We start from the raw sequence: 10,435 nt of genomic DNA, 5'->3' as shown, positions 1-10,435 counted from the left end.
AGCATAATATTTATCATAAAAAATAGAGTGAAATAGTAATTATTTTAGCTATGCAATTGAATTTTCTATAGATATGTTTTAAAAAAATCACTGCTTGGTGGGGGCGAGGGCACCGCCCCTGCCGGGTCCCTGGTTCCGCCGGTGGGTATGAGGCTGTGATGGCACTATGGCAAGTTACGATTATGAGTAGTTTTGGCTCGGTGGCATATGTCATGTTCGCTTGGCTAATAAGCTATGGCTGAAAGTACTGTTAGCTAATTTATCGTGAGAGAAAAATATTGTTCATTGACTGAAAAAGTACGGTTTATAAACCAAACGAACCGGACGATAGTCTGGTGGGCTCAGCTTTACTGGGTGAGGCAGAGGCACTTCGGGAAGGTATTATAGTCTAGTCCTAGCTGGGAACTAGTTTCGCTTTGGAAGAATAGAGGAAAGCAAAGATCAGAAATCGTCGCAATCTTGGAGGACGTCGCGGAGTCAGCTTCGACCTTTACCTCCTTCAAAATTGTTCATACGAAGATTAGCGAATTTTGCAGCTCATCTCTGTGCCAAGCAGGTTCTAGTTCATAGGCAGATTTTGGTATGGCATAACACCCCCAGTTTCCTGCAGTCTTGTCTGCAAATCGATTATAACAATTCTATCTAATCAATGAAGCGATGATCCCAAATAAAGGGTTCGCTTACCATCAAAATGAGAGATTAACGAGATGGGACAAGGGCTTTTTATCTTTAATTCGTTTTTTTTTCCAAAATTAACTGACACAAGTAAATGTGGAGAAATATATTCCTATAGCCGGTTAATTTAGTTGGCAAAATTTCCCTTTGTGCAGGTTATCTTAAAAAACGTAACCTTTTCATTCAGGTTAGATGAATAAAAAAAAATTATATGAAATTGTATAGCACTAGAGCTCGGCCACATTTACAAATTTTTTTATTTGAACTTTGGAAACGAATAGAATATTTAGCCTATTGTGTTCAAAATGTTTGAATACATAGTGTTTACAACCTGTGATCTATTCTACATCCCTACTAGCTCATGAGTCAAAGAGGATTTGTCGTGCCGCCGGGGACGGTAGCTGTAGCGCCCACCCTGTCGTCGAGCCACGAGATCACGTCGGCGAAAATGCGCTCGACGTCCTCCGGCCGTTCGCCCATGAGCACGTGCCACATCCCGGGATACAGCTTCAGTGTCTTGTCCCTGCTCGACGCCCTCTCGTGCAGGAGCTTGCTCCCAGAAGGATCAGCGACGACGTCGTCAGTGCCGTGCAGGACCAGGAACGGCAGCGAGACCTGGATGGTTGAGAAGTATAGCAGGAATCGCATGATCAACGATTGAGCGGCAAGCTTCATGCTATCAATCAGTGCTGCATGTTTTTTTTGTGAACAATCAGTGCTGCATGTGGTGGCCTAACTGATGGCGAAAAACTCACCTCGTGCAGGTTCTTCTCGATGTCTAGGCCGACGGAGAGGAGTTCGCGGCCTGTTTGCAGTGCGAGGTTTCCTTTGTACATGTACGGGTTGGAACGGATCTGCACACGAATTCAGGCACGGAAGAGCATTATTGAATGTGTGTTCAACATCTCAAAAGCGTATGCTTGCCGCATGCTTTTCGTTGTGGTCCTGTGGAGAAAAGAAAGTGCCATAAAGAAGAGCACGAATTTCACATTCTAAAGTGTCAGATTATTCTTGTATGTTTGTTCTTTTTTTTTGATGAAAGTGTATGTTTGTTCTTGGTTACCTCTTTCTTGAACTGGGGATCTTTGCAGACTTTGTCAATCATGTCTGTGGCAGGGATGACTCTCCAGCTGGGAGCAACGGTGCTGATCATCTTCAGTGCGCTGACGATGATCGGGTGAGGACGCATGTTATCGAACATCTGATATCATGTGAAACAAAAGCAACAGTCTTTAGACTATAGTCAGAGGGGGAAAATTCGAGGCAGGAGACTTTAGACTTAGGCCATTCAAATGAGTTAAAAGACCTTGCAAAAAGGGGCAAGCAACACGGCACCGTCCCAATAGAGAGGGTCCTTCCTATGGAGCTGAAGCACCACGGCTCCTCCCATGGAGAAGCCGTAGAGGAACCTCTTCTTTAGCCTGTTCTCCTGTTTCTCTGGAAATTCAATGGGCATGTTAACACATAAATAATGGAGATCCCATGGCGAGCTATGATTTGCATACATAATAACTACTGGAATTCACAGCTTCATTCTCACCACTGACACTCTTGAAATGGTCAGAGCAGTCTCCGACGACGTCGCTGAAGCTCGATATGTAGCCTTTCGAGCCTGAAGATTTGCCATGGCCCTCGTGGTCGATTCCGTGAACAGCGTATCCACGGTGTACTAATCGAGCAGCCGTGTCTGTATTTTATGGAAGTTTGTGAGTATACATCCATGTCAAGAGTTCATGGTTTTCATTGATGAAAAGAGCATGAAAGTGAAACTGAAGGTTTACCTCCCATGGATATGCTGCACTCACCTCCGTACCCTAGCAAAATTGAGCCACAAACACAAAAGAAGTTTTACTCTTTAGTTTCAATCAAAGCATAACCAAGTGGCAAAGTGAATGATTGTAAGGAGGAGGAGATGTCAGTACCGTGGCAGATAAAGATCAGAGCTCTGCTCTCCGATTTCCTCGGCGTCCAACTGCAGGTGAAGAGCCTGTTCCCTCGTGAATTCACAAAGAAGTCCTGCCCCAATTGTGCAGAAATATGTTAGCAAATACTGCTACACCGATAGAATCAAAAGAAAGAATCCAGGTCAGAAATTGAACTGCTCAAGAGAATTGCAGTAGGACTAACCTCTTCATACTTGATATTATCTCTGTACTGAGCCTGCAGAAATCAGAAAACCAACTGCTGAGAGTCAAGGAGGCAAAAGAAACATGAAGAAACAAGAGCAGATTGTTTCTGAATATACCATGTGAAATATGTTTCTGAATGCCGTATGATTAGATCCAGGCGATCAATGTGCACAACAGCACAAGAGGTGCTGCAGCATATATATACTGCACCTGTCTGAAGACAATTATTAGTCAGCACAAGATTTCGACCAGGATTGGTCTCCAAATGTCAGAGAAAATTCAGTCTTCAACACTAAGGAAACGTAGTATGACTTTCTCCTCGTACCACCTTCGCAGAAAATATTGGTCTTGCGAACACCTTACAGGAATCAATCAAAACTCAAACATCTTATCATTATTGCACAGGTCAATTTTATTTTCTCCTGTATGGGAAGCTGCCACCATCGCTTTACACGGCATACGTATCTGCCATGACATATTTAGCATCTCTCTCTCTCTCTCGGAACGGCAGGAGATCGGCAGATCTATGTATTGATCGAGAATAGTTGAGATATTTAGCATCTTTTAGACACGTGACGTGGCACTAGAAACACTAGCTGTACAAATCGCCCTTTCCTCTAAGTACACACGCTCAACGTCGTCAGGGAGTTCAGCTGTCAGCGCATGCCACATCCCAGGGTAGAGCTTGAAGGTTTTGTCCTTGCTCGATGCTTTCTCGAATAGCAGCTTGCTGACTGAAGGATCGGTCACGATGTCGTCTCCACCGTGCAGGACCAGGAATGGCATCGTCACCTAAAAACTGAAAATGTTAACCATGCTTTGGAACAGCAGAGTAGTTTCCTAACCAAAAAGATGGAAAAGGGGAATGACCTGATTCAAGTTCTTCTCAATGTCTAGGCTGACCATCAGGAGCTCATGACAAGTTTTCAGGGGGAGCTTTCCTCTGTATATATATGGATTGGAACGAACCTGTACATAAAATCAATTATATAATTATGTAACCTATACAGATGCAGATTACTAATCAATGGGCAGTTCATGATGTCTTCACTTTCTATTTTGCGTAAATCTAAGTTTTTTTTCTCTCTTCACCTGTTTTCTCATCTCTGGATCTTTGCAGACTTTGTCAATAATATCAGGTGTGGGTATGATCTTCCAACTAGGCGCAACAGCACAGATCATCGTCAGAGCGCTGACCACTATCGGGTGAGGCCTCTGTTAGGAACGTAGATTCGTACCTCTGTGTAACCCGTAGAAGTGGGAAGGCTCCTCACCTTCTCTGTTCAGCGCATCGGTAAGCGTAGACGCCGATGCCGTCGGTGCAATAGGCGTCCAGCGCCGTGGAGACGATCACCAGTGGCCCGGTGAAGATACAGTGACGCTGTGGTGACCGTAGTGGTACTGCCTTGGTCCGGTGGTGGCCCTGCAGAGGTGCGACGGCGGTGAGGTTGGTGGGGCACATCCCGTCGCTGGCAGCACGGCCTTTAGATCGGATTATGGTTACTGTAGGTGGGTGTGGCGGCTCACGACGAACCTAGTTCAACGAGTCCTGATCCCCACCTTACCTTTTATATATGCTGTGCGACAGGGGCCCACCAACCGTATTAGGGTTGGGCTCCCCCGATCAGGGAGCAGAGACAAGGGTCCAATAGGCCGGTGGAGATCAACTAACATTCTCCCCCTTGATCTCAATCCATCTTTCACTTTCATATCATTTATTTTTGTTCATTCCATTACAGATTAGCTCATAGAGCATGTCTCATCGTCACGGTCCATTGCCGATAGACTTAACAGCTACAACTCACTACTCTGTTCTGAAATAGATACTTATCTTTGGGCATTCTTTTGTCCAGGAATTTTATAGGCTTTCCCTTAATCCCATGCTAGCTACATGTTCTCTGAACACCATGTCCTCTGAACATGTTGGGTAGTAAGCCTTTTGTAAGCGGATCCGCGAGCATCTTCTCTGTACTTATATGCTCAAGACTTATGACTTGATCCCGGACTTTATCTTTCACAACATAATACTCTATGTCAATGTGTTTGGCAGCACCACTTGACTTATGTTGTGAGCATACTGTACTACCAGATTATAATCGCAGTATAACTTTAAGTGGTCTATAGATGTCGTCAACCACCTTCAAATCGGGTATGAACTTCGTTAGTTAGTTCACCTGCCCGTTGCCTCATAACACGCTACAAACTGTCATACATTGTGGACGACGTAGTGACAGTTTGCTTTGAGCTTTTCCATGAAATAGCTCCCCTTTGCGAGATGATAGAAAATCCACGTCTGGATATGCATTCACTCTCGCATAATCAGAATCTGAATATCCCACCATGTGGAGTGAATCAGATCTTCTATATGTCATCATGAGGCCTTTCGTTCCTTGCAAATAATGCAAGACTTTCTTTACTAATTTCAGTGTTCTATTCCAGAATTGCTCTGGATTCTGCCAAGTAAAACCCGGTAACAAATGCCAAGTCAGGGCGCGTACATACTTGAGAATGTTGCAAGCTTCCGATAGCTGAAGCATATAGAACCACTTTTACTTTATCGATTGAGCTCATATTGGTTCCTAGGGCATTGAAAATCCCCATATCTGTCGCCCTTGACTATAGGAGCAGGTGAGGGACTACATTTGTGCATACTGAATTTCTTTAAGATCTTTTCTATGTATGCCTTTTGTGACAGTCCTTATACCATTTTTCTTCTATCTTGATGAATCTCGATCCCTAGAACGAACGAGGCTTTATCAAGATCTTTCATATTAAATTTCTTTGTCTCCAGTAGTAGACTGACATCACTACTAGCAAGTAAGATATCATCTACATACAGGACAAAAAGATAAACTTCCCATTCTTAAACTTTGTATTGACACAATTGTCCTCTACATTCTCTTTACTTTGTATAGACATAATTGTCCTCTATATTCTCTTTAAAACCCAAAATTCTTTATTGTCTGATCAAACTTCAAGTACCACTATCTTGAAGCTTGTTTTAATCCATAAATGGATTTCTTTAGGCGGCATCCCATTCGTTCTTTTTCTTCCATAACAAAACCTTTCGGTTGTGCCATGTAAACATTTTTCTCCAAGTCTTTGTTGAAAAATGTCGTCTTTACATCCATATGATGTAATTCTTAATCGTAATGTGCCACTAATGCCATTATGATTCTGAAGGAAACTTTACATGAGACTGGAGAAAATGTCTCATTGTAATCAATCCTTTCTCTTTGCATAAAGCCTTTTGCCACAAGTCACACTTTATATGTCTCTATATTCCCTTTAGAGTCATGTTTAGTCTTGTTGACCCATTTACAACCTACTATTTTGACTCCTTTAGGAATTATTTCTAAATTCCAAACTTTATTGACATTCATCGATTTCATTTCATCTTCCATGGCCTCAAGCCACTTTGATGAATGATCACTTCTCATGGCTTCTTCAAATGAGATGGGATCATCCTCCATTTGAAATTCCTTAGTGTTATACACTTCATAATCAACAGAAATAGCTAATTTTCTAACTCTTTGAGACCTACTAGGGGCCTTCACATTTGGCACATCTTCTATTTGAGGCTATTGTTGCTCCCCCTCATGTGTGGCAATAGGTTCTATAGAATCCTGAAGAACAGGTTCCTCATCGTCATTTATTGTTGCCACAGGTGGGATAACAACAGGTGCTGGCACCACAGTATCTAGCACTGTCGGTGCAGCGACAACAGGTAGTGAGAAAATTGGCTTATGAATCATTGGAGTGGGCACATACACCCGCTTCACTTCAAGGTCAATTTCTCGAGCTACCATGCTCCCCCTCATCAATTCATCCTCTAGGAAGACAGCGCGTCTCGTTTCCATAAACTTTGTATGTCTCTCTGGACAGTAGAAAACGAAAACCTTTTGACTTTTCTGTGTAGCCAATGAAATGATAACTTACTGTTTTGGGATCTAACTTCACAATGTTTGGGTTAACTACTTTAGCCTCAGCAGGGCTTCCCCACACACACGCAAGTGATTTAGTGAGAGCACTCTTTCTGTCCACAACTCATGCGGTGTTTTAGGCACCGACTTACTTGGTACTCTTTTGAGAGTATGAATGGGGATTTTAACGCCTCCATCCACAGGCTCAACTGTAAGGTGGAGTAACTTATCATACTGCCTATCATATCCATCATGGTACGATTGATTCTTTTAGCTACTCTATTCTGCTGAGGTTCGCCCGGTATAGAATACTGGGCTACTTTGTCATTCTTCTGTAAGAACCTTACATAAGGTCCAGGAACTTTGGCCATATGGGGTATGCCGACCGTAGTACTCCCCCACGGTCAGACCTGACTATCTTTATCTTTAAATTGCATTGAATTTCAACTTTTGCCTTAAATATCTACATTTATCCAATGCTTCTGTTCTTTCTTTGATTGGATAAATATAGACATAACGGGAGTAATCATCTGTGAATGTTATGAACGAATCATTACCATCCACTCTTTACAGGAAACTGACCACAGATGTCTGTGTAAATAATCTATAAAATTCCTGCGTTTCGTTTGTTATCTTTCTTAATCTTCTTTACATACTTTTCTTTTATTCATTCTCTGCATTGTTCTAAATCTGAGAGCTCTAATGGAGGAAGAATATCTTCTTAACTTATCTTTCTATTCTCCCCCTCGAAATATGGCCTGAACGATAGTGCCATAATTTCGACAACGCATCGTGAGCTCTCTTATGCCACCATTTCCAGAGTAACACTCTGTCACCAGCTGCTTTATCAGCTGGGTAGTATATGTCTTTAAAGAGCCAGTGAACTGACTCTTTATTCTATCGAGGTACTCGGTGACTGTGTCACACTCTAGGATTAAGCCCACAATTGCAGATTCAATCATGTTCTTTATCACAGCCAAATATTTTTTATTGGCAGTGACCCAATTCCTATGCATAAAAGTCATAGGACTATCTTTTGGGATTCAAAATCCCTCTCTTTAGTTGCCTAAGTGGCATCATTCTCTTTTGTCTTCCTCACCGGTGCCACAAACTCAGTGGAACACGGTGAGGTGACTACCCAGTCCACCTTAGACAAGATGAAAACCAGGTCAAAACTTTTTTTAACATAAAATTAACACCATTTGCATGCCTTGATTCTAACGTTGGTCAAAATTAAAACATACAATTATTCTTATACACTAATTCTACATCACCGTTGGGTAGAAATAGAATTAATGCATAAATCATTAACATTATCAACTTTTCTTATACACTAATTCTACATCACCGTTGGGCAGAAGTAAAAATAATGCATAAATCATTAACATTATCAACTTTTCTTATACACTAATTCTACATCACCGTTGGGCAGAAGTAGAATCAATGCATAAATCATTAAAATTACGATATTGTTATTAACAACGTTGGTTAGAAAATAACAACATCATAATCATATCAAAACTCTTTTTCTCCAATTAAATACCACATTGGTTCAAAATAACTAGAGAATCAACAATTTCTTTAGCAGCGGAAAAACTTTCTTTTTCTCCAATTAAATATCACGTTGGTACAAATTAACTGGAGAATAAATAATTTCTTTGGCTGTGGAAAAACTCTCTTTTCCTTGAATTTTACCCACGGGGAAAATCGCTTTTTTCTATTTCCTTTAATCCATTAATCAATTTCCAGGAAATAAACATTTACTGGAAAAACTTTCCTTTTCTCCAGTTAAATATCACGTCTGTTTAAAATCACTGGAGAATGTACTTACTCAATTTCTTAAATTTTACCCACAGGGAAAAATTACTTTTCTTTTTTTTGAGCCATTCATTCATTTTCCAGGAAATAAAAACTTATTTACTGGAAAATGAAAAAACAATTTCTCACTGTTCTTTGATTGGGCTAGAACTGCCACATTGGCCCGCCCCATCATTCTTTCTCACTCTCGCGCACGTGCGCCGCGCTGACCCAGGCCGCAACCTGGGCCTGGGCCGGCAAAGCAGCCTACCGCTCGCGCCCGCCTGGGCTAAAAGCCGGCCCGATCAACTGGTGCCATTGATTTCAATCGGACGGCCGAGCGGGCGTTTCGGCCGGTCAAAAAACCCAGCGCCGCTCGGCTCCCCGCAACCCTAGCGCCATTCGCCCCCTGCCCTTCTCTCTCTTCACTCGCCGCTCTCTCCTCTCTCTACCTCAGCGCAGCGACTCGGCTCCCGAGCGAAGCAGCGAGCGAGCAGGCGGTGGAGCGAGGCGGCCATGGCGCCATCGCCGGCCCCCTCACCGGCGCGCGTGCTCCCCAACGGGTGAGCACGCCGCCGTCGAGCGGCCTGGCCGCGGCGCCCTTCTTCTCCCACGCCGGCGAAGGGTTTTCCCGACGCCCGGCGAGGTTTCTTTCCATTCTTTTCCCTTTCTTTTTCCCTTTCGGATTTGATTTGTATCTTCTTTCTTTTCTTTTCGCTTGTTCACCTGAAAAGGAGATCTAGGGTTAGGGTTTGGTTGAACCCGATCCGTGTTTTCTTTTTGTTTGATTCGAGATCGAGATGCTAGGGTTCTTCCTTGAGACCGATTCCTTCCCCTTCTTCCCCTTTTTCCCTTCTTCTTTTGGGATTAACCCAATTTGGGGTACTAGGGTTAGGGTTTCATTTTCTTTTGATTTCTTTTCCTTTTCGGAGTTCATCCGAATCTCTTCCCTTCTTCCCCTTTTTCTTTCTCCGATTTGGATTGATCTCTGTTTTCCAAACCGAAGGTGGGGATTAGGGTTAGGGTTAGGGTTTGTGTGCCGACCCCTGTTCTTTTCTTTCCTTCCTTTCTTTTCTTTGATTTCTTCTCTTTTGGATTCAAGATCGAGATGGGGATACTTTCTAGGTACTGTTTCTCTTCCCCGTTGAAGGCTTTTACGGGTTTAGGGTTCGTGAACCCCTTCTGTTTTTAGATCCGAAAGGAAGTGTTCGGTTCTTTTCTCTTCTTCTTCCCCAATCCGAATGGATCTTGTTCTTTTCTTCTTCTTCTCTGATCCGAATGGATCTTGTTCTTTTCTTCTTCTTCTCTGATCCGAACACGGATCTCTTCTGTTCTTGCCGTGTGCCGGTGTAGAACAACGGTGCTATCATCTTTTCCCCCCGCGCGGTGGCGGTGGTTTTTCTTTCTTCTTTTACCCGGTTAGGGTTAGGATTACACAGAGGTAACCGGCTCTGGTACCATTGTTAGGAACGTAGATTCGTACCTCTGTGTAACCCGTAGAGGTGGGAAGGCTCCTCACCTTCTCTGTTCAGCGCATCGGCAAGCGTAGACGCCGATGCCATCGGTGCAATAGGCGTCCAGCGCCGTGGAGACGATCACCAGCGGCCCGGTGAAGATACAGTGACGCTGTGGTGACCGTAGTGGTACTGCCTTGGTCCGGTGGTGGCTCTGCAGAGGTGCGACGGCGGTGAGGTTGGTGGGGCACATCCCGTCGCTGGCAGCACGGCCTTTAGATCGGATTAGAGTTACTGTAGGTGGGTGTGGTGGCTCACGGCGAACCTAGTTCAACGAGTCCTGATCCCCACCTTACCTTTTATATGTGCTGTGCGATAGGGGCCCACCAACCGTATTAGGGTTGGGCTTCCCTGATCAGGGAGCAGAGACAAGGGTCTAATAGGCCGTTGGGCCTAT

The 10,435-nt window shown here is 43.6% G+C and overlaps 2 protein-coding genes across 2 annotated transcripts; both read right to left on the bottom strand.

Moving 5' to 3' along the window:
• Positions 1-953: 953 nt before the first annotated feature.
• On the bottom strand, positions 954-3,131 carry LOC136453513 (caffeoylshikimate esterase-like). Its single transcript, XM_066454074.1, has 9 exons — positions 2,921-3,131; positions 2,803-2,835; positions 2,598-2,691; positions 2,457-2,489; positions 2,216-2,362; positions 1,982-2,112; positions 1,739-1,876; positions 1,431-1,529; positions 954-1,290 (listed from the first exon to the last, which is right to left on the bottom strand). Exons 1-9 carry the CDS (start codon positions 2,921-2,923, stop codon positions 1,042-1,044), a joined length of 927 nt encoding a protein of 308 aa, XP_066310171.1. The 5' UTR covers positions 2,924-3,131; the 3' UTR covers positions 954-1,041.
• Positions 3,132-3,368: 237 nt separating this feature from the next.
• LOC136455314 (caffeoylshikimate esterase-like) lies at positions 3,369-4,266 on the bottom strand. Its single transcript, XM_066455397.1, has 4 exons — positions 4,079-4,266; positions 3,897-3,963; positions 3,675-3,773; positions 3,369-3,596 (listed from the first exon to the last, which is right to left on the bottom strand). Exons 1-4 carry the CDS (start codon positions 4,264-4,266, stop codon positions 3,369-3,371), a joined length of 582 nt encoding a protein of 193 aa, XP_066311494.1.
• Positions 4,267-10,435: the final 6,169 nt, after the last annotated feature.

Source organism: Miscanthus floridulus, chromosome 5 (assembly GCF_019320115.1).
Source record: "Miscanthus floridulus cultivar M001 chromosome 5, ASM1932011v1, whole genome shotgun sequence".
NCBI classification, from domain to species: domain Eukaryota; kingdom Viridiplantae; phylum Streptophyta; class Magnoliopsida; order Poales; family Poaceae; genus Miscanthus; species Miscanthus floridulus.
Note: the sequence above shows the minus strand (reverse complement) of the source record. Positions and strands in the feature narration are given on the sequence as shown.